Source organism: Juglans microcarpa x Juglans regia, chromosome 5D, assembly GCF_004785595.1.
Source record: "Juglans microcarpa x Juglans regia isolate MS1-56 chromosome 5D, Jm3101_v1.0, whole genome shotgun sequence".
Classification (NCBI taxonomy): Eukaryota; Viridiplantae; Streptophyta; class Magnoliopsida; order Fagales; family Juglandaceae; genus Juglans; species Juglans microcarpa x Juglans regia.
This window is the reverse complement of record NC_054602.1, coordinates 1,401,997-1,425,090: the sequence shown is the minus strand read 5'-3', so window position 1 is coordinate 1,425,090 and position 23,094 is coordinate 1,401,997. Positions and strand designations below refer to the sequence as shown.

The 23,094-nt window shown below is 35.2% G+C and overlaps 4 protein-coding genes across 5 annotated transcripts; 2 read left to right on the top strand and 2 right to left on the bottom strand.

Annotated features, from left to right (window-relative positions):
• Positions 1–12: 12 nt before the first annotated feature.
• On the top strand, positions 13–2,794 carry LOC121265434 (protein ABHD11). The gene is made up of 5 exons (XM_041169066.1): positions 13–380; positions 770–1,008; positions 1,579–1,691; positions 1,881–2,021; positions 2,318–2,794. The coding sequence occupies exons 1-5, from the start codon at positions 128–130 to the stop codon at positions 2,580–2,582; spliced, it is 1,011 nt and encodes a 336-aa protein (XP_041025000.1). The 5' UTR covers positions 13–127; the 3' UTR covers positions 2,583–2,794.
• Positions 2,795–3,603: 809 nt separating this feature from the next.
• LOC121265476 (ubiquitin-60S ribosomal protein L40) lies at positions 3,604–5,617 on the top strand. 2 transcript variants are annotated; one of them, XM_041169128.1, is made up of 6 exons: positions 3,604–3,793; positions 3,895–3,981; positions 4,080–4,182; positions 5,308–5,374; positions 5,486–5,526; positions 5,590–5,617. In XM_041169128.1, the coding sequence occupies exons 1-5, from the start codon at positions 3,691–3,693 to the stop codon at positions 5,510–5,512; spliced, it is 387 nt and encodes a 128-aa protein (XP_041025062.1). In that variant the 5' UTR covers positions 3,604–3,690; the 3' UTR covers positions 5,513–5,526; positions 5,590–5,617. The 2 variants fall into 2 exon arrangements, with proteins under 2 accessions (XP_041025062.1, XP_041025061.1); XM_041169127.1 differs by having other exon boundaries at positions 5,486–5,617.
• A 1,657-nt stretch (positions 5,618–7,274) lies between these two features.
• LOC121265375 (pentatricopeptide repeat-containing protein At4g21065-like) lies at positions 7,275–9,377 on the bottom strand. The gene is given in 2 exon segments (XM_041168986.1): positions 7,275–8,588; positions 8,591–9,377. Coding segments are annotated over 2 exon segments (1,869 nt in total). The 3' UTR covers positions 7,275–7,506.
• An 804-nt stretch (positions 9,378–10,181) lies between these two features.
• Positions 10,182–18,507, bottom strand: LOC121265363 (kinesin-like protein KIN-5C). Its single transcript, XM_041168968.1, has 23 exons — positions 18,260–18,507; positions 17,976–18,105; positions 17,235–17,393; positions 16,779–17,128; positions 16,555–16,693; positions 16,173–16,270; positions 15,931–16,087; positions 15,193–15,262; positions 14,999–15,075; positions 14,617–14,670; positions 14,443–14,523; positions 14,253–14,364; positions 14,091–14,177; positions 13,827–14,002; positions 13,501–13,662; positions 13,257–13,364; positions 12,665–12,823; positions 12,507–12,590; positions 12,218–12,423; positions 12,032–12,133; positions 11,692–11,801; positions 10,609–10,760; positions 10,182–10,379 (listed from the first exon to the last, which is right to left on the bottom strand). The coding sequence occupies exons 1-23, from the start codon at positions 18,316–18,318 to the stop codon at positions 10,182–10,184; spliced, it is 3,030 nt and encodes a 1,009-aa protein (XP_041024902.1). The 5' UTR covers positions 18,319–18,507.
• Positions 18,508–23,094: the final 4,587 nt, after the last annotated feature.

Below are 23,094 nucleotides of genomic sequence, written 5' to 3'. Positions count from 1 at the left end.
TATTTAATAATTTTGTTAAATTGGCAATCTTTACCAAATCGAGAATACGCCGTCGTCTGACCAAACCCTCGCTCCGTATCCCTCTTATTTTTTTCACTTGCACGCGTCGAACGGTAATGCAAGTGAAATGGCGAGAATTCTGAGAAACAAACAGCGTTTCCACCTCCTGAATCGGGCCCTGAACTCACCCAGTTCATCTCATCGTCTTGGAACCACAACACCTCTACAAACCCTAGCATACGAAGAAGTCCGAGCTTCGACGGAGACAAAGGGCAACTTAACGGCGTTTGTTCTTCATGGCCTCTTGGGATCTGGCAGAAATTGGAAATCTTTCTCTCGAAACCTCGTTTCCACTCTCTCCAACTCCTCTCCTTCATCTGGTAAACTCTCTCTCTCTCTCTCTCTCTCTCTCTCTCTCTCTCTCTCACAGAGGAGCGCGCGCACGTGCACTGCCCTTAATTATCGGGAAGATCGATGTGAAGGAAAATTGAACCCAAAGGGTGATACAAATGTGTAGTTTTATTTCTGAAACCGAAGCAATTTGGAATCTTGGATTCTGCCGTAACTATGGCTATCAATAAAATTATTGGCACCGTAGTCTTCCTTAAGAAAATGGATTCTTAAGGAATCTTGGATCATAAAATTTAAAATTTTTAGTTGTTCCCATACTGTCTTTTGTTTTATGTTTTTCTCTCGGGAACCAGACGGATGGAGAGTTTTTGTTTTTCGAACTCACCTATTTGCCTTTTATTTTTCCCGGCATGTATAGAATGGAGAATGGTGCTTGTGGATTTAAGAAACCATGGGAGATCAGCTGGGATAGAAGGCCTAGAACCACCTCATGACTTGGTCAATGCGGCCAATGATTTGGCTAATTTAATAAAGGCTCGAGGATGGGCTTGGCCTGATGTTGTTATAGGCCACTCCATGGGTGGTAAGGTTGCGCTTCAGTTTTCAGAGAGTTGTGCTCGTGGCGACTATGGTGAATCTGTTGCTTTGCCCAAACAGGTTTTTCTTTAGCAAAGTTTCACTAGTTATCCACTTTTCTTTTGTGCGGCGATTTATATTAAACATATACAGTTTTGTGGCAATGTATTATATGTTCAAATTTATAGTCAATTCTTTAATTTATGTTGTAGAGTGGAATGCACTTGTTCCAATCTTTGTTTATATGCCGACTTATATTTTGATTAATTTTTGTGATTGTCTCATTAAGCTTTAAATGTAACATATTATTTCTACTGAGAAAAAACGATAATATTATTTCAAAAATTTGATTATTTCTTCTTCTGCTTCATAGACCATAATGTCTCTGGAAATTCAATAATTATTTTGGCTTAAAGGTTACACTGTAAAGATTTTCATGTTAGTGTACTTTTCAAAAGTATTTTCATGTAAGTTCTATTCCATAATGATGTAAATTGCTTCATATACTGAAACTGGAAGCTTATTAATATGTATGTTGCACTTTTTTTGTGTAATTTGACTGCTGTTGTTACAAGTTTGGGTTAGTAATGTTCAGTTACTTGCACACGCAAAAAGTTTTGGGCCAATTTTAATTTCCCTGATGCAGAACAGCTGTGGGTACTGGATTCCGTGCCTGGTGAGGTGAACCCTGAAAACAGTGACGGGGAAGTTGAGAAGGTGTTGCTGACGTTACAGGGCTTGCCTTCATCAATCCCTTCACGAAAGTAAAACCCTCCCTCTTGTAATGTATTATTAGTTGTGGCAAACCTTAGGTCAAGTACTTTTAAGTAAAAAAAGGTCCCCATATTGACTGTAAATGTTTTGTTCAACACGCATACACAAAAATTAGAAATAATATGAGTTCATCCGTTAGGCTGAGTTTATTTTGTGACACATCTTTTTCCTGGCTTCAGGTGGCTTGTGAGTCATATGATTGAACTTGGGTTCTCAAAGTCATTGTCAGAATGGATAGGCAGTAGCCTCAATAAATCTGGAGAGCATGAGACATGGGCATTTGATCTAGAAGGCGCTGTGCAAATGTTCAATTCGTACAGGTAAACATGCGACTTTTTTCATAGAGATAAATTTGAAATCACTTTTTTTTATGGGGGAAAATCCTCTATGGGAAATGAGACAACACACAACTATCAAATAACTCTTCAATAAAATATATATATATATTTGAAATTTTAAACCGATCGAAATCAAACAAAATTCAAATATAAAAATCGTTTCTTTATCAAATAGTTGTGCAAAAGTTGTCTTTATCATTTTTTATCTTCTATTAATTTTTTTCTGGATATTACTATCAAATGACATAAAGATAAAAATGAATGTAAAAATCCCTTAGGGAGAAGTCTTATTGGTCTCTTTTGGAGCATCCACCAAAAGGCATGGAGATTTCAATCGTGCGAGCAGAGAACAGTGACCGGTGGGACTTAGATGTGATCCAGCGGCTTGAAAGCCTTGCCAATCAGGGAGGAGATGGATCTGAAGGGAAGGTTTCTGTCCACGTTCTGCCCAATTCAGGCCACTGGGTTCACGCTGACAATCCAAAGGGACTTTTAGAGATTATTGCTCCAAAGCTTGCATCTCTTACATCTAATATTGGTTGATTTCTTGGATATCGGAAGTTGAAAAACTACTATATTTATTGAATTCAGTATCAAAGTCTTACCTGTTTACTCATAAACTATTATACTTTATGTGCTGAAGTTTTATTGTTTATTCAATAATGGCATTCTTAGGAAAGAACCAAAATTGTGGATGTTGGGATGAGGCAGTGCTAATGGTTCTGAATGTATTTTATTTATTTTCTTCCTGTTTCTGTATTGCTTGGATTTTCTGGTCTGATCTCAGGACTAGCATGTTTGAAAAATGCCAAAACATAACCCATCTCACTGTACGGATGTGGCACTAGACCATCGAATTATTATTACATTTTAACAAGAGGTGAGCCAGTGGCGGTAATGCGACGTCAACAAAGTGAAAGTGAAATGAAAATAAGATAAGAGTGTAATATATATGTATATACATGCCCCGCTTTACTTGTTACACAGACCCGAGTTTAGTTTAGTTGAATTCCGATCATGTAGTTGTTCTGACCACGTTTTTTTGTTAGGTTTTTTTTGTTTTTTATACGTTACTTCTAATGTTGTTGGTGTGATGTTCTGAAGGAATTGGATATAGAAGCATGACTTTTTATTGTCTTAATGCATCTGCTTGTGCATTCATGCAAATTTAATTTCAATTTTTGGGAAATTTTTGTAAGGATACTTTTTTTTTTTTTTTTTTGGTGTGTGTTTTTTAACCATGATGGAGTGAAGCTTCCATAGTCAATATTTTAAATTAGAGAAATTACACCAAACAAGGAAGGGGGAGAGTGTGGGTGATGTTGGGTCCTTTTATAAATAATGATGTCTCTAGTATGGGCCCATACCAATCAATTATTCTTGCTGCGGCCCAATTTATCTGATGTAAACCCATAAAACAGCGCCTGGTTCGGGTCGGTTCAACTACTGAGGAAATCAATATCGAATTCCTAGACTGGACGTCGTGGCGTCGCCTCTCGAGACGTGAAGAAACCGAAGTGAAACCCTAGATCAAACTGTATTCTCTCTCTCTCTCTCTCTATATATATATATATAAAAGCGTTTCTGTCATTTGCTACTTCCTCGGCAATCCCTTTCGCCTGGAAGGAAATAGGTAGGAAGGAAGAGAAGGATGCAGATATTCGTGAAAACCCTAACGGGGAAGACCATAACTCTCGAGGTCGAGAGCAGCGACACGATCGATAATGTCAAGGCTAAGATCCAAGACAAGGAAGGTCCTTTTACATTCAGATCCTAACCCCTTTCTTTCTTTCTTGATTTAAGTGGGAAAGAAAATCTGAGCTTATGAGATGCCATGGTGTGCATGACTTCACAGGAATTCCACCGGATCAGCAGCGCTTGATATTCGCGGGAAAGCAGCTCGAAGATGGCCGAACCCTAGCCGACTATAACATTCAGAAAGGTCTACCTTTCCCACTTTCTGTGTTGAGAATTTATAACCTTTTTATGAGTATCGGGACTTTGGAAATTTTTTTGAGTTTCCTTTTTTGTGTTATTCAGAATCGACACTGCATCTTGTACTGAGGCTTCGTGGTGGTATCATAGAGCCTTCTTTGATGGCATTGGCCCGTAAATACAATCAAGAGAAAATGATTTGCCGCAAGTAAAAATGCTTTGTTTTTCAAATCCGTTATTCACATTTAGCATTTCCCTCACTACGTGTGGTTTATATAATTTTCTGCTTCGTTGGGTTTCTGAATTGGTTATTCTGAATGCTTGTAAATTTGTCATTTCTCTTGCTGATATTCTCACTCTTTGGTCGTTTGCTTGATGTCAAAATGTAGGACACGAATAGCGAGCCATGTAGTTGCATTTTTCTAGCATGTATCGTGCCAAGTCCTTGGTCATGTAACATTTATGTACTTTACCCACCTGTATTAAAGCGAAATCGTATAGTCGACAGAACTTGTATTCATGTACCTTTCCCACCTGTATTGGTCATGTATCATTGATTGAATGGCGGGTTCTTTTTCTTCGTGTTCTAAGAGTTGGAATTAATCTTTTGCTTTCTTCTGTGAAAATGGGTTGCTACGGGAAAAATAGATATAGCCTCTTCTGCTGACGCAATGCACAACAGGTTATGGTTTTCCCGATATTAATTTCCATTCATCAACTTTGTCAGCTGGACTTGCGAACTTGCAGTTGATTTTCTAGGGTGGGACATCATAATAAATTCATTTGATGATATAAGAGGGGTGACGCATTGTTCTTGTTTGGTCTTGGAATAGATGGGTGAGATTCAATTTGAGAGGGTGTCCGTGGGTGTGCTCGGGGGCTGTGCTTTGGGATCGTTTTAAGTAACTCGCATGTGTTTTGCGATGTGGGACATGATACATTTGTTTTTATACTGGCGGGACAATAACTTAGCCTCTTCTGCTGTTTCAGTGCAAAAGTGGTTATTCTTGCTCCCAATACTGATTTCCATTCTTCAACTTTGTCAGCTGAATTCATATAACTGCAGTTGATTTTCATGGGTGGTACATAAGATTTTTGTCAGCTATACTCGTGTCTGTTTGTGTGAAAGCACCAGTTGTAAAAAGTTGTCTTGATGAAATCCTTCCATGCGCATGCAAAGCTTTGACTTTAGCGTTTCCATGATGTGCTGTGTTTTGCATCAGTGATTAAGTTTGTATACCTCTTTAGTTATTTATCCTTATTTTTACTATATCGGTGCTGCTATATCTATTTTGTTAACCAAGATTGATCTTTTCTATTTTCGATCTGCTAGATGTTATGCTCGTCTTCACCCAAGGGCTGTAAACTGCCGGAAGAAGAAGTGTGGTCATAGCAATCAGGTATTTATGTATAATTAAAGGTTCTAATAACAAATTACTGTCATGCTAAGTATCGACGGAGCTTAGTCTCTGTGCTGTTGAAAATTATAACCCTATTTTTATATCATGCAGTTGAGGCCGAAGAAGAAGATTAAGTAAACTCTGGACCACTGTTGTGTTTTGCATCTCTGCGTAATTGAAATTCAATATTAGAACCAAGATAACCAGTATATTGTTTACATCGTTATTAATTTTTCTCTTAATCAAAACTAGTTGATGTGTTTAAATTTTGATACTGAAATATCGCAGTGCTTCTTATTAGCTATTATTTTCCCAATTTTTTCCTCTATCCCAGCAAACATTTAACTACGATGTACGAAAAGATTGTGCAAATATTGCAACTACCATGGCATAGTGAGCCCTCCAAAATTTGGATTGTCAATGCTCCAGGAAGGGGCTTGAACGTTTAGTGAGTTGTGAAATAATGTCAATTGTTTTGGAGAGATAAGCAGTTAAAAGGATCTTTTGTAAGTTAAATTTTCGGGGTAATGCCTAATACAAAAATTTAAATTGTATAAGCTTGGTCTATTTCATTGTATTCGTTATATAAATTGCATTGATCGAGTATACGTGTATACTTCAAAATATTGCATTGCATGGTTTCTTGGTTATGCAATGATGCATACATGGGCTATGTTTGCCAGTAAAGCAACCATAAAAATTGTACAGAGATCAGGTTGTTGAATCACAGAAAGGGATTATATTGGAGGAAACAACATATGAAATCCTTATGTTTGTGAGAGGTACTGTGCAATTGCACACAAGATGCTTTGGACAACATGATAATTCTTAATCGATAGGCTTCAACTCGTTAGTACTAGACTTTCGCGCCTCAATGCTTATATGCTTCGGCTTAGTTGAGCGCTATCCATGCAGTCTCAACGATAATATTCTCTGCCCCGTTGTTAAATGCGAACAAGTAATCGTAATGGAAGACTGTGTGGGATAAACCCTAGATGTGATGTACGGCCCCAAAACTTTCCACAGCAGAATGATCGATCTGCAATAAAACATTAACCAGAGAGAGACTAAACAAGACAGGCGTATATTCTTCTAGATTTTCTGAAGCCAATGTCAATAATCCAATGTTTGCATCATAGTATTTGGCATCTTTTTCATCATGCAAATAAGTAGGCATAATGTCTAATATATAAGCATAACAGAAATATACTGTATGAAGCAAACTTGAGCAGCAGTTATTCCTTTAATCTAGAGATGATCTCCCTTTTTGACCTGTCTATCGAATATTTGAAATTTTTCCCCTCTATAAGAATATTTATCCAATAGGCCATTGTAACAATTGCTTCCCACTAGTACCAAGCCACACCATTCTCGGAACAGCCTGATACAATTCTAATGAAAATCAAGTAATTGATCAGCAATTGAAATATAAGCATTGTTGTCCGGAACCCCAAAATTATTTATTAATTACCTGAATTCCAGCCCATCTTTTACTAGTTATCATCTTGATGTGTATCAGCCTCTTAGCCCAACCCCACAAAATCCTTCAGTTCTTCCCAGCATCGAATGATGTCTTTGAGGCATAAACGCAGCCATTGTCATATCTCAGCTCACTCCAACCATCAACAGATGTGGTATCAAGTACAATCTTTCTTAGGATAATATGTTCCAATTGTATAGTACTCATCCAGTAAGGTAAGACTCGCCTGTAATACATGCTTTACATTGCGCCCAAGCATTACATACGAGCATAGATAATCATAAGTTCGATCACCTGCCTATTTAGAATCACGTTACTGAATTGAGTCTCCCACATCAAGCATTAAGACTAGATGTCAAATGTATGTAAGCAGCAGTCAGCCAACTACCAGATGTGTGGGGCTAAGACCATCATAAGGATAGGTTCTCGTATTACTTCTTTCATGTTCAAGATACAACTATTACCTGTATAAGTTATGATGTGAGACTGTCCAAAGCATCAGCCAAAAAGTCTCGCTGCAAGTCCCAGATGGCCTCTATGGTAACAAATGTGTTTCGCAGATATATGACTGACATTCTTCTTCGATAACTTTGAGTTTAAACAAACTGCCCAAATATACCATTCATGCTTTGGCTGCTCTCAAGTAAGCAAGTTACCAATAATCATCGCACGAGCAAGCACCCATCTTGAAGTGGTGAAATCGACTGGCATCTCGAACAATGATCTCCCTGTGTGTAATGGCTGACACCATCTTACTGAATGTGTGACAGTCACCACAAACCCTAAGATTTTTTGTAATCCTGATAGGAGTTCCCTCGGGCGTTTTAAAAAGGCCGAAAGCTATTGCCAACTTCTCACTATGCGTGTACAAAATTCCTAGCTTAACTTCCTCTTCAACATCATGCAACACAAAATTTGTGTCAGGGACATAACCAGCCAACTCCAACCTCTTGCTCAAACTTTTCAGCATGCCATAGATCTCCTCTGACTGAGGATGGGTTTTGTCACCCACACTAAATTGATAAATTATTTTATCCACCTCAATCCAAGTCCAACCAGGAACCTTTTTTAATCTCCTTCGCATCATCATATTCCTGATCTTTGCCACATCTTTCCACCTTCCTGCTTTTGCATAAATATTTGAAAGCAATACATAGCGCCCTGGGTTCCGAGGCTGGAGCTTAAGAAGGGATTCTGCGGCCTTTTCAGCCAGGTCCATATGGCCATAGATCCTGCATGCCCCGAGCAAAGCACCCCAAAGCCCCTCATCTTTCTCAACTGTCATATTCTCAATCAGTTTCAATGCCTCGTCAAGTCTCCCTGCACGGCCCAAGAGATCAACCATACAAGTATAGTGTTTCACATCTGGTCTCACCCCATGATCATCCCACATCGAGGAGAATAATTGAAGGCCATCTTCAACTAAACCTGCATGACTACACGCATATAAGAGTGAAATAAAAGTGATCCTATTCGGTGATATCCCACTTCTCAACATCATAGGGAATAGAGCAAGAGCTTTCCTTCCTTGTCCATGATACCCATAAGCTGCAATCATAGCACTCCATGAGACAACATTCTTTTCTTGCATTCCATCAAATATTTCCTTCGCAGAATCAACATTCCCACACTTAGCATACATATCAATCATGGCAGTTCCCAAGGTGATATCCAAGGAAAACTTATTCCTACAAATATAATCATGAATAAATATCGCCTTATGCATAGCCCCAGTTTTGCACATGCATAAACCACCGTCAGCATAGCAACCTTATCAGGGACAATGCCTTGATCTCTCATCCTATCAAACAAAACCAACGACTCTTTAGCATTCCCATACTCAGCATACGCACCAATCATCATTGTCCATGTCACAAGGTTCCTATTTTGCATTTTATCAAACAATAGTCGAGCATCCTCCATTGCCCTACATTTCGCATACATGTCCACGAGTGAAGCACAGACGAAATGATCCGGCTCCAACCCGCATTTCAAACCAATTTCGTGAATCACTCTACCCATTTGGAGGTCCACTATATCCCTACAGGCCCTTATCATGAAAGGCAATGTATAATTATCTGGCCGCACCCCACATCGAATAACCTCCCTAAATATCCCAAAACAATTCATATAATCACCAGCTTTAGCAAACCCAGCAATCATTACATTCCAAGTAACGGAGTCTTTCTCTCTCATTCCACCAAATAAGACGTAAGCATCACCCATAGCTTTATGCTGTGCATATGTGTATAAGAGCTTGTTAGCCACAATGAGGTGTCGGAGCATCCCAATCACAGCCACCTGGGTATGAACTTGTCTAATCTGAAATACGTTTCTACAGTTCAGCAGCAGAGATATGCAAACCATGGGGTCCAGAGTCTGAGAAAAATGAGATTCTAGTGGTGGTTGAATCTGGGTACAAGGAACTAGTTGGTGAAAATAACGGTTTCTCGTAGAAGCTGAGAGTAGGCGAAGCGTATCATTGTTTGTGAGTAACAGGATCTGGGTTTTAAGTTTGAACATTAGAACATTGGAATATTGCCGGTAACGTCTAACTACCTTCGCAACCGGCAAGAATTATTCAAAGAAAGCCATGGAAATTCAAGCATTCAACCACAGCAGCTGTTGGATACGATTTTATAGTTTCCTTCCCCTCGCCAATGGCTAGAGGCAGGTGAAGGCGAAACATCCGGGCCAAATCTCCAAACTTACCTAGTCGGCCCATTAGAAACTATATCCTAAGTTTAAGTAAAGGTATTTTCATTTTAATTAAAATATACAGTATCTATTTAATTAAGATAAATGTTTTAATCACGGAAAGATTCTACAAAAAAAAATTCATAAACTGATATAATTTGATAAGAAATGTTAAATTGCAAAAATATTTTTATTGTAAAGTAAATATAATATATCATATAAACCTATGTCAGTTTTTAAATTTATTTTTATAACATTTTTTTGTAGTTGCAACATTTCTCATTAATATAAAGTATAGATTGTAAAGGAAGTTATGGAACAAATAGCATTACTTTAGAATTACCGTGTCAAATGACAGCAAGTGTTATTCAAAGAGCATTCCAAAAATAAATTTCAATCGTGAACCAAGCTTTTGCGTCAATATACAACATCCCTTTTATCAAGCTACAGATTGATAAATCCCAAGACAGGATTTACTCATACCCTGTACGGGACATGACACTACACCCTCTGCAGCACCAGCATTCTAAGAATTTCTCGTACAGCAACGGTAAGTGTACAAGAATAATACAAATACATATATCTCATTCCCTTATGCAATTTGCAAATGAGGCAAAGACCTCGGCATTTTTAGTTCAGTTGGATAAGCGGTGAGCGTGGTATGAGCGAAGGTTTCAGTTCCTTCACTTCCAATGATTCATATGAATGGTTTTCCCGGAATTCCTCAATAAGGGCTTCCATTGGCATGGCTCGAAGTGACTCGATGGTCCCCCTACTTGGAACTTCTGGCTCAAATCTTGTTGGTGTTGTGCCACTGGCCTCATAATCCTGCACGGTATTGCTTAATGTAACTATATCTTGCAGAGGCCAGTAACAGATTCGTACTAATTTGCGAGAATACTACGTAAATAGATGAAATTACTAGTTTGGCCGTAATTGTGCCAAAAAAAGTAAGGTGAAGCCTCAGGTTGACTTGTGACTGAGACACTCGGCCCAAACACAGCGGAAAATACGAATCAACATTCTCAGCATAATACCAAGTGTTAGATCAACATACCATATATTGCTGCTGAAAGGTTTCTCGTGCCTTCTCCTCCATGCATGCCGCTTGGCCAGAGTGATCTTCCCTTAGAATTTCGAGGCTATTTGCATGGGCTTTCACAACCTCCAAAATTCCAGATATCGATGCTCGCTCCTGCTCAGATACACCTGCAGCAATCGATGTCCACAAGGAAAACATCACATTCCTATTCATATGATGCAAAACAACATCAATAGTAATGATATATCATCAAACGTCAATCATCCATCTTTATTCATAGAAATTTGCATGCAAATAACCAAACCTAATTCAAATATAACATAAATCAAAGATATCACGTACTTGTAAAAACAATGATATTGAACCTTCACTATATTCAAGGCCAGAACTAGGTTTAAAAATTCACTCACAGTTCAAGTCCTGCAAACTTCAATCCTAGCATCATCACGTGATTTCCACACATTAACCAATTGCCTAGTGGTTGGATATACTTTCCTATTTTGTACAACGATCACTAAAGCCTCCCCTGGTTTTAAGTAAAATGAAATCGATACGTTTTCCTTCCAATTTCTTAGATTCTCCCAGGTAAAGGGCAGGTGTTAATGAACTATAAATTCTAACCATTAGCTAGCCCCTACACCACTAAAAATTCAGTGATGTGGGTTACTAGTTAAACCTAAGCATAGAGTGATCATTCACAATTTGCTCTATATTTTGAGATCAAAATTAAACGGATCTGCATCAGAAATGAAAAGCAAGCCAGTTAGAGAATCATAATAACAAGAATATGCATAGAAGTACATCATCCATTAACTTTTTTTTTTTTTTTAATCAGTAAATCATAGAAGTACATCATCCATTAATAACGGATTATAATATTACCTCAGTGGCATCTTAGGACACATCAAGAACAGTGCAACTTAAATTTCTATTTATTGGCTATTCTCTATAAGATTCAGGCTAGTTAACAGAGGGTGAAAAGTTTTCCTCAAAAAATGACTTTCATATCTACTTGATTTAATGGAAATTCCTAGGTTAATTGCAAGTTTGATATAAAGCTAGATTATATTCAAACAGGTCTCAACGCATAACACTCACTATCAACATGCTGTAGAACATCCTCGCTATTCTTTGACACATCTTGCTCAGCTGCAACCCGAGCAGAACTAATCTCAACATCATGCTGATCATTGCTATCAGAAGCATTCCTGCATCAGACATTTGAAATTAAACTAATAAAGTAGAAAATCAGACTAATGAGGAGCATAAAATCAAGAGAAGAAATGAAGATTCAGGCATCCTTTTTCTTTTTTTGGCCACAATAATGATGTGTCCTTAAGATCAAGTTAGAAAGAGTTGTCAAAGTAAACATTGGGCAGAGGCACCCACAAAATGTAATAAATCAAGAGGAATTCAATAGGACCCATCAACCACTCACCTGATAAGTGACACCATAGCAGAAACATGTTTACTGCCCATCTCATTCACACACTCGTGTGTCCTTTTCAAGTGTTTGAAAGCCGATTCAGCAGTATTTACACTAAACCAATTGGATAAAACAAATGTTAAAGAATAGATGAAAATATATGATTCAGAGTCAAAGGAAGCATTGAATCAAACTTACCATTGCTGCAGGAGTACCTCCATGCGACAATGTTTTGCAGCAGAGTATTCAGCACCATCATTGGCATCATTCTCTGCTTGTGTAGAAAATGCCTGCCACTTTCTTTTTGCATCTGTTGTGATACCCTCCACCGATGAAACATGTCTATCCAAGAATGCCTTGTTTGCAACAGCACTTTCTCTAATATCAACAAGCCTTGTGTCGACCTGTCAACTCCACTCTTAAACAATTCTCGACAAAAACATAGAAACAAAAATGGAAGATATATAAAGAAATACACACAACAGACCAGCTCTTTTTGACGCTGAATGTGATCGGAGACCAAACTGGTTACATCAGCAATGAGCTTGTCTGCTTCAAATTTTGATTGCTCCTGCAAAAAATAACCTTGACATGTTATTTCCACAGAAAAAGATATATCTGCAGTAAAGCTCATATCTTTCATACCTCATAGGCCTTTTGAAACTCAGCAATGCTCCTCACTTGAGTTTCATCAGCATGCACTGCATAATTTTCTAGCCTCTTTGATTCTTCCAGAAGCTTTTGAAGAAATCCGTGAATGTAATCAGAAATGTCCCGCGTTTGCTCAATACTAACGTTAAATCTCTTTTCAATACAAAGCGAACAAAAGAAAATATTAGATCATATTAGTGAAATAGTTTAAAACCAAAAAGGGGAGAACAATGGCAAGACCAAAAAAAAAAAGACAACTTTCCAATTCTTTCATTTATCAAACTTTCCACTCGTAGATCAATTAAGAAAATTTCACTAAAAATTTATATCAAAAGAACACCAAATTTCCATGACAAGGTTCCTGGCGTTAGATGTGCCAATCTATAAATTCTTGCTAAATTGTGAAGAAAACACTAGCAAACACTCCTTTGTTTGTTCATTGTCCTTTCATTTTGGTCTGTCAAAAATTGGATGTCCATCTTGAAAACTCAATCCACCAGTCACTCAACTAAAAACCTATTGTTAACAAATTTTCAGAAAACAATCATGGGGGAAAGAAAAAATGAATTTACAGCAAGACACCAACCTGTCGCAATTCCCTTGCAAAAACAGCCAATTCTCCCTGGTGAGTGGATAGAGTACCCTGAAGATCATTGAATATTGAAGAGGCTTCACAGGCCTCTGATGCTAAAAACTAATTCACGAACAACACAAAATTACAACAAAACCAATACACAACAGAAAAAGGAATTATAACCACAAAATAAAAAAAACCATTCATGAGGTATAGTAGGAGATAAAACAAGAGGAAACTTGATCCGTGTACCTACTTCTTCAATAGAGTGTGCATTAAAAGCAGCCAAAGAAGAAATCTCCTCTAGCCCAGCATTAGAGGTCGCCTTGTGCAAGCGCACAACATTTTGCACTGCCTCTGTATGAGACATATATAAAGCCCTCAAAGCTGTAACTTTCTTCTTGACATCCACAACAGCCTAAAGGCAGGAAAAAGGTGACTAGATCAAATATGAATGAAACACAATAGTGTGCTGAGGCAACACTACAATTCCAAAATATATATATATATATATATCATAAAAAATAGTTCAGGCGAAAACAAATAGTTAATGAGAATGAAGAAGCAAGCATCATTTAATACCTTATCATGTATGCCTGTAAAAGAATGGCATAGCTTCTCAACACTCTGAAGCTGCTCTTTCTGTTCATTCATTGAAGTTGCCACCAATTTGCAAAGAGAACCAACTTGGTGGGAAAGCTCTAATTCAAAATTGTTCACCACCAATCTGTTATCAGCATTAAGTTTGTCTTCTCTTCCTACAGCATATCACATAGGAAAGCAGAATGTTTTTCAGTGACAAGTCAATACAATTTGAAGCCTAGAGATAAACTGTGGACTGCATACCAATTTTTGAAAACAATAATGCATTATCTTGAAGAGCTTTTTCCAAGTCAGATTGTAAAACAGAAGCGTGATGAGCCAGTGCATTTTCTGTTCCACAAATAGAGCAACAATATGAATACGCGAGATAATATCAAAACATGAAAAAGAGTGATTCATGCATACCTGATTTTCTCTGTTCAGAGATGATAAAATTCTTTTCCGTCAAAGCATACCGACATGTATGGAGTTCCTCCTCAGTGTTGGCAAGTAATTTGTTGGTTTGATTCAGGTTTTTCTGGGTGGTATCTTCCACATCAGGATCAAAACCCACCCAAAAATTCTAAAACACATACAAAAACATATAACAACTGACCTCAGTAGCATCAAGTTTATGGCACAAATCAGAGCATTGCCTGATTTGGACATTATATTTATCTTGCAATTCCTCAACTTGCTGTTTGAAACATGATAAAAATATAATAGGTTAAAATTTAACAGCTATATGTAACAAGAAAACAATGTTTAAAAACTAAGGCCGCACACAAACCTTCTGATGTGTTTCTAGCATAATCCCCATTTGCTCAATCTGATCTGTCATAGCCTAAGCTCGAGGAAAAGAACACATTCCATATAAAGGAAAAAATAATGCATCAGAATTGACTAAGCAATGAAAAAAAAAACACAGAAGGTGAGCATCTACAACATTCAATATGTATCTGGTGCTTATTCCAAGTCAAATAAGGACATCCCCCCCCCCCTCTCTCTCTCTTAACAATACTGTATCCACAGCCACATTGAATAAGTATCACATTCACAGTGCAATAAAAATGAAACAATTTATGACAATGGCGATCAAAAGATACAAATGGAAGCAATAGCATTAAGAAAAAGAAGAAAATGGGAGGAGGGAGGAGGGGAGAATGCAATACCTTTTTTTCACTCTCCTCCTGATAGTATCGCTCCTTCGGAATATAGACACCATTTTTTTCACGTGCAGCATAAACCTCTAAATAAAAGGACAACGGTGAAAAAACAAGAATATAAGAAGCCCACACAAATTTCACACAGCACCACTAATTGCACGCAAATATACTGTTTTACCAAAAACGAACACCTATCTCACCTGCCTTCAGGCGATCAATTTCACCATAAAGATCCTTGATAAGAGTTGACTTCATCATTTTTTGGTTAACCTAAAAGTAACCAAAACAAAGAAAGAAACTTGCTATAGACATAATAATTAAATTTGAAATGCTTAAAACTTTGCTAAATTACTGAAAGTAACAACACAATATGTGCACGAAACCCATCCCGAACAAACCTACAAAGACGTCGAATTTGTGAATATCAGAAAACAAGAATTTGCATGGAACGCAAACGGACCCCCAAAGATCCCTCCACGCAATGTTCAAGGTCAACTATAACTTCAAAGTATAACCTTTCTGGCATTACTCCTAAAAATCCCAAAAGCAAGCAGAGAAAAATGGTGACACTAGGTTGTGTACCATTTACTCAGACCACAAAGGTATGAGCATTTACCAAGATCCTATCAACAGAACCCAACATGGAAACAGAAGTACAAAACAAAAAGTCATGATTAAAGGAAACTAATAAGAGTTTACTAAAGAAAAGGAAACCAGAAAGACGTGTCGCAGGGTATATCATTCAGTTGTTCATAGTATATAATGGGCAAAAATGCATGGAAATGCTAGCAGAAATGCTAGCAGAAACGTTTACTCTTTAAATCACACCAGTAACTAAAAAACATAGCACATAAAAAGGCATCCATACAGTAGACAGCAGGCTTATTCTTAATGTTTTGAACATATTATTCTCTCAAAAAAATCATGAAATAACTAACCTCGGGCTTATTTTTTATGTTCTTGGCCCTATGCGCGTAATCCAGCGTACTTAAAGTTTCCTCCAAACAGTGTACAGCTGGTGAAACCGTGGCTATAATGCATGTCTTCGTTCTTCCTCCCAGCGAGTCACGAAGTAAACGGGTAAGCTTGCTATCCCTAAATCACAGTTAAAAATTTAACCATTGGTGGGAAAAAGATAATGGAGATATAACCTCAATAACTTTAAAAAAGAAGTGCCAACCTGTACGGGATATGCCCAAGATGCTCAACGAGGGCATTAATCACTCTCCCTAAAGTCAGTAAACTTTTGTTGATTTCTCCAGCTTCTCTTGCACGGCCCTTTAAGAATCACGGTTAAAAAAAAAGTCACGTTACACAGAAGTTTTGTAAATTATTTAAAAAACATATAATTTTATTTTTTTATCCTCATATTTTATATTTTATGAAGCATAAAATATGATGATAAAAGAGTAAAATTACATATTTTTAAGTGGCGTGGAGAGTGTAGAGCTTATTTAATTTTTCTAAAAAAATAATCATAACTTTCAGCTTGAGGTGTAGCGCAATATCAGAGGTAAATACAAAGCAGAAATAGAATCATGCATCAAACAAAGTATGGTTACCTCCCGAGCACCAGAACGAGAAATGTTTTCCGAGCCAGCTAAATCAACTAGATTCAGCTTGCCACATTTAATTAGTTCTTCACCTTCTGGTGTTGCTTCCTTAATGTGTATTGTAATGGAAAACAAAGAATGTGATCGACTGCAGTGAAAAACATATTGTTAATTACAAAAGGAAGCATGAATTTCACTCTAAGCATAAAAACTACTTTAGAAACAAAAAGTACCTTGACTGCTTGTTTAGTAAAGTTTCTGCAGTGCGACGTTTTGCAGATCCTCTTTCAATAAGAGTAAAAATCTCACTTGCACTTGTCACAATTTCCTCCTCCAGACCTCTAACAAGAACTCCACCTTTCCCATCCTCCATCAGAGGCAACTGCTTTTTCGTCTTATCCTCCAAAGCAACTCTCGAAATTTCCTCAGGCGCAAGCAAATCAGTGATCTCCTCATTGTACAGTTCCAAGAAAGTTACCTTTACACTATATTCTGCATTCTGGCTCTCAAGAGTATCAAATATCTGCTGAACAGCCCTAGGTATAACTCCAGCTTCTGGAGGCAATTCTCCGTTTGGCCCACTCTATCACAACATCACGGGACACAAACAAGCTCTCATATTATGATTCACGCAGGAAAATGCACGAGCGTTAACATGAACCTAATGTTTAGATACGAAGATATTATACCTTTGACCTCTTGCATTCACCTTCCATTGTGTAAGTCTTTCCCGTACCAGTTTGACCATATGCGAATATGGTACAGTTAAATCCCTCTAGAACTTCATTCACTATCGGGATCACTGCTTGTTCATACAGATCTTTTTGTTGGGCTGAAGGGCCAAAAACCTTCATATATCCACACAACAAACTCTTAGCATCCACCACCAAACATCAAAATCGAGTTCAAAAAACATTGTTGAATGCTTCTGGCACTTACGTGTGAATTCTTTACATTTACAGCACTCCCTCGAAGAAAACAGGATTTACCAAAATTCAAAAATATATCGTAATCATTTTACCCTGTCTTCTAGAAGTGAAGTGCATACAAACACACGTGAACCTACTCTAGTGCTTACCCTAGACCAAATTGTATAGAAAATAATCCGCTGAAGCCAGCTAATCCCCAGCACCAAATAAAAACCTAAATTTCAGCAGCAATTCTAGTAGGAGATTTAAAACACAAAAAGCGCCTCAAAATAATCCTTCTAATTAAGAAAAGAGACTTCGAAAAATTGGAGGCTGATTAAGAAAAGGATTCTAAGAACCCAGTTGTGAAATTAACGCTGTCCCACAGCCCGATAATTTCATGAAATTGTTAATTGACCCACAAAATGGGGCACCGATAAACAGGTCCATAGCACTTTCCACAATCTCAAAAACCCACCTCGACATTTATGTCAGCAAATTAACCAGGCTTAATTTTCATACCTTATCGAAAGTGAAAACCCTGTCGATATGCTTCCCGGCAATGTTTTGGGACACAGCCACTTCTCTATTGTACTCGTTGCAAGTAACAACCTGCGGTGCATTGCTCCGCAACTCTTCCTCGCTAAAAGGCCTGAGAAAAAAAAATTAGAACAAAAGGACATATACTAGGGAAAAAACCACGAATCAGTTACATGTTGCAAAGCGTACTTTCCAATCCGAAAAAATAAAAATAAAAATACCCGATGATGAGTAATTTTAGTAGTGTATGAAAGAAGACTGAGTACCTGCACCGAAGAAGGACCTGAACGTTGACGCCCTTCTCTTTCTCGTGGCGGCCGGACATTTTGGATCGGCGGCGAGAGAGAGAGCGGGTCCGCTACTGAAAACGCTAATCTCGCTGCTATGAATGCGAAATGGTTCGCTATCGCAGTCCACTGTCCACCGGCTTTGTGCTCTCTCTCTCTCTCTCTCTCTCTCTCTCTCTGAAGTTAGGAAGGGAGCGGGCTGGGGTAGAAATTTGAATTTTTCTCGAAGCCGCTCCCTTCCTCACTTTGGGAATGTATCGACGGCCCAATATGAAGGAACAGTGATCCGACGATCAATATTCACAATTCTTTTTGTTGACTGGAGTACCCCTATTCTACTTCATAATGACGGACTAGCCCTATCGTTTGGATTCATAGGGTTCGCAAACTGGGTTGGGTTGAAAAGTTCTCTAAGGCCTGAGTCCGTATATTACGACCCGTTTTGGTTTTAGATGTCTCAACTCATCTAATCACTTTTCATTTCATCTCAATATCTAAATATCATTTAAACATAAATATTTTTCAAATTTTTCATCTAATTATTATCTAATCACTACAATTTCTCCAAACTTTCAAACAAAACACAAAAAACAATTTAATTTTTTCAAATCTCAAAACAAAAATAATATTAACAAATTATATTTTAACAATATTTTAATTTTATAATATTTATATTCAACTTTTTTCTATCTCATTTTCTAAAATCTCATAAAACATGTTAATTCAAATTATTTCACTGCTAATCATAAACTATCTCACTATTACTCACAGATTTATCATCTAATCTGCATAACCAAATGAGGCTCTCGTTTGGATTCGAAACTCACATCAATTCATTTCATCTCATCATTACAATTTTCTCAAATTTTTGCACAAAATATAATAAACAATTCAACTTTTTCAAATCTCAAAATAATAATAATATTAAAAATAATATTATAATAATATTTTATTTAATTCATCTCTAAATCTAAACAAAGCAGAGATAAAACATACTAATTACTTAGAACTAGATTATAAATACTTTTTTTCTCTTCAAATTACTATGGGAATGTTTGGATAATGAGTTGAGAAAATATGAAAGTTGAATAAAATATTATTAGAATATAAAAAAAAAATTTGAATTGTTTATTTTATATTATGTGAAAATTTGTAAAAGTTGTAATGATTAAATTAAATGAGATGATATGAGTTTTGAATTCAAACCTATTTTTTGCAATTTTCACCCAAACTAGCAATACTGATATATTGTATCCTCAAGTTATTGGAACCTAATTTATGGTTTTAAAACGCAATATATCAGTTTTGGCAGTTTATGATAAACATGGAAAATCATCGATAATTTTAGAGTGTATTTCAAAAATACTAGCTCAACATTTTTTAAATACTCAATTAACGTTAAAAAATGCTCTCTTAGCATGCGATACCATTACTTTTTTTGAACAATGGAAAATAACAAAAATAAAAAACAGAACTTGCCAATGGCTCGCTAAGTTGAGTGTCACCCGTGGAAGACCTTCAAAGGCCACCGTGGAGGTAGGCCCCTTGGCTAGGTTTCCACCCACAAAGGTGGCCAATAAGCCCTCTTTGGTTGCCCCAAAGTGGGCTCGTTATGAAGGTAGTCGGACTGATTTGAATTCAGGTATGAGATGAAATGGTTTTAAATAAAAGGTAAAAGTTGAAAAAAATATTATAAGAATATTATATTTTAATATTAATATTATTTTAGAATTTGAAAAAGTTAAACTGTTTATTATATTTTGTATGTGAATTTGAAAAAATCGTAATTATGATATGAAATGAGATAAAACATTTTCTGAATCTAAAATGTGTCTTATCAAATGCCACCAAAAAGTTGTGAATTTAGTTATTTTTTATTTTATTTTAAAGTATATATTCAATTTTTAGTTAGTTTTTCTAGATTTAGTTACTTAGTTTATATTTAATATTAATTTTATATGTTAAGTCTTAAAATAATGAATGTGTATCATCATGTGATTAATTTTGATATGGCAAATGAGTGTTATGTTAATATTTTTTATCACAAAATTAAGTGAAGTGGGATCAAAGGACCTATATGAAATTTGCTATATGCTATAATGATCCTAATTTTTTATTCCATAAAATGTACCCTAAAAAGTTGCTTAAAACTTCTAATGATCAAGGAATGAGTTTGCCCTTTTGCGGGTTAGTTGGATCATGTCCAATTCATGACCAATTATTATGGCTTTACATTTTAGTTTTAATACAAGACTTCGCATGTTACCTTGTATACCAATCTATACGTTTATAATCACTCGTAAGGGTGTAATCGGTCCGGTTCGGTCCAGTTTTAGATAAAATCTAGGACGAAATCGGTATGTATCGATTTTGTATTTTTCAAAACCGATTACGTCCCGGTTACGCTCCTAAACCGGTACCTCCGATTTTACCAGTTTTTGGTTCGAACTGGTCCGATTTTTCATTTTTTTAAAATGTAAAAAACATATAATAAAGTGTTACTTCTTATAATAAAATATTATTAATAATTTAATATATATATTATATTTAAAGTATATGATCAATTAAATTTTCATCATTAAGACTAAACTTTTATTTTATAAACTATAATAACATTATTTTATATATAATTATATTACTAACATATGATCAAACAAATTAAAAATGTTCATATTTAAGATTAACATTTTATGCTATAATTTATAAATTGTAATATGAAATTATTTCATATATGATATATAATTATATATATTATATATAAAAATTTAATATATAATTATATATTATATATAAAACTTATATATATATATAAATATTTTGTATAATATATAAAATTGATTTATATATATATATATTTTTCTAACCGGTCCGGTCCCAAAAACTACGGAATCGAAACCGGACCGGATTCGGCCGATTTTCATAATATAGGAACCGGTTCCGGACCGGTTTTCCAGTTTACCGGTTTAAATTTACACCTTAATCACTCGTTTAACTGCATCATTTATGGCTCTTTTGGATACAAAAATTATATCACCTTATCTCATCTCATCATTACAATTTTTTCAAATTTTTACATAAAATATAATAAATAGTTAAATTTTTTAAATTATAAAATAATATTATTATTAAAAAATAATATTTTAATAATAATCTATTTAACTCATCTAAAACTATCTTATCTTACTATCTAAACGAAACCTTAATCGTCCCACCTAACCATGTCAAATACTTAATAAAAGTCCCAAATCCATTTTGCATATTTATCTTATTTATATCGATTATAATTAACGTTTTAATAAAAGATTCTTGAAAAATCTTATACATGAATAAATACAGATTAATACATCTTATTAAGCCCTTGTTTGGATTCCAAACTCATTTCATTATTATAATTTTTTTAAATTTTTATATAAAATATAATAAAAAATTTAACTTTTTTAAATTTTAAAACAATAATAATATTATAACATTAATATTTTATTCAATTTATGTAAAATCATCTTAACTCATATCTGAATTTAAACGGAACTATACAGTCTTGACATAAACTTAGAGAGATAAATAAAAATTATTTTTCTTATAAAATAGATCTAACGCAATATATAAAATTACAAACTGTGAGTTTATTTTTATAAAATCTTTTTATAGTTATTATTAATAATAATGATCCCTTAAAAGATTTTGAGTTAGTCGCAGTTTTGATGATAAGATGAGATGAGATAATTTTAAATGAAATATTATTATTATTTTAAAATTTAGAAGAATTAAATTATTTATTATATTTTATGTAAAAATTTTAAAAACTTATAATAATAAAATAAAATGAAATTAAACACTTTTAGGCCCTGTTTAGATTTAGAGATGGATAGTTTGTAAATAATAAAATAAAATATTATTATAATATTATTTTTTAATATTATTATTATTTTGAGATTTAAAAAAATTAAATTATTTATTATATTTTGTAAGATAATTTAAAAAAATTATAATAATGAAATAAAATAAAATAAAATAAAATTAATTAAAATTAATTTTCAATCCAAATAAGGCTTCTATCCAAACACAACTTTAGATGAGGTTGTTGAGAACTTGGGAGTCGGGACATATGGTTAAGGTGAGTTGATTGGGGAGTTGGGACAAATGGAAGTGGGAGGCGTATCAATTTTAGCACATCGATGCAAAATGAATGGGGTGGCCGGGGAGAATGAAGATTGGGTTAGGAGGTAAAACCGTCTATACAACTATATTTATAGTTTTAAAATAATAAAATGGTAAGTTTTATATATATATTTTTTAAAAATATAAATAAATCTAAAATTCATGTAAAAAAATCAAATTTTTAATAATATATTTCATATTTTTTCAAGTATGCTATTTTTTTTTATAACCAAATTTTTCGTTAATAATCACCAAAATCATTACAAACTTTGTTTATGTTCGCAAACAATAGAACTGAGCAAACTCCCAGACATTCATATCTTCAATGTGCCAAGCATACTTGGCCAACTTGTGTGCTCCTTCATTGCCCAAGCGTCCCACATATTGGTTGAACACCCCTATCCAATATTTTGAATACCGTATCGGATGTCGTATCGGTCAAGATATTAGAACGAAATATTTCGATATTAGTACCGTTTCGTGTACTGTTTTGAGATAGTCGATATATAAATAAATTATATTCTAAAATAATACTCTATATATAAACAAATTATATATAAATACATATATATGAATTATAAATAGTCTAATCTAAATTAAGGATAAAAAAATAAGTTTGTGGTTTAAAAAAATGAAAAAAAAAATTAAAAGCCAAA

Coding starts and splice junctions, on each gene's coding strand:
- LOC121265434 (XM_041169066.1), top strand. CDS start 128: ATGGCGAGAATTCTGAGAAACAAACAGCGTTTCCACCTCCTGAATCGG. Junction 381..769: donor CAACTCCTCTCCTTCATCTG/GTAAACTCTCTC, acceptor CGGCATGTATAG/AATGGAGAATGGTGCTTGTG. Junction 1,692..1,880: donor TCATCAATCCCTTCACGAAA/GTAAAACCCTCC, acceptor TCCTGGCTTCAG/GTGGCTTGTGAGTCATATGA.
- LOC121265476 (XM_041169128.1), top strand. CDS start 3,691: ATGCAGATATTCGTGAAAACCCTAACGGGGAAGACCATAACTCTCGAG. Junction 3,794..3,894: donor TAAGATCCAAGACAAGGAAG/GTCCTTTTACAT, acceptor ATGACTTCACAG/GAATTCCACCGGATCAGCAG. Junction 5,375..5,485: donor AGTGTGGTCATAGCAATCAG/GTATTTATGTAT, acceptor TATATCATGCAG/TTGAGGCCGAAGAAGAAGAT.
- LOC121265363 (XM_041168968.1), bottom strand. CDS start 18,318: ATGTCCGGCCGCCACGAGAAAGAGAAGGGCGTCAACGTTCAGGTCCTT. Junction 14,365..14,442: donor ATAAACTTGATGCTACTGAG/GTCAGTTGTTAT, acceptor GATACCACCCAG/AAAAACCTGAATCAAACCAA. Junction 12,824..13,256: donor TTGCAAGGGAATTGCGACAG/GTTGGTGTCTTG, acceptor TGTATTGAAAAG/AGATTTAACGTTAGTATTGA.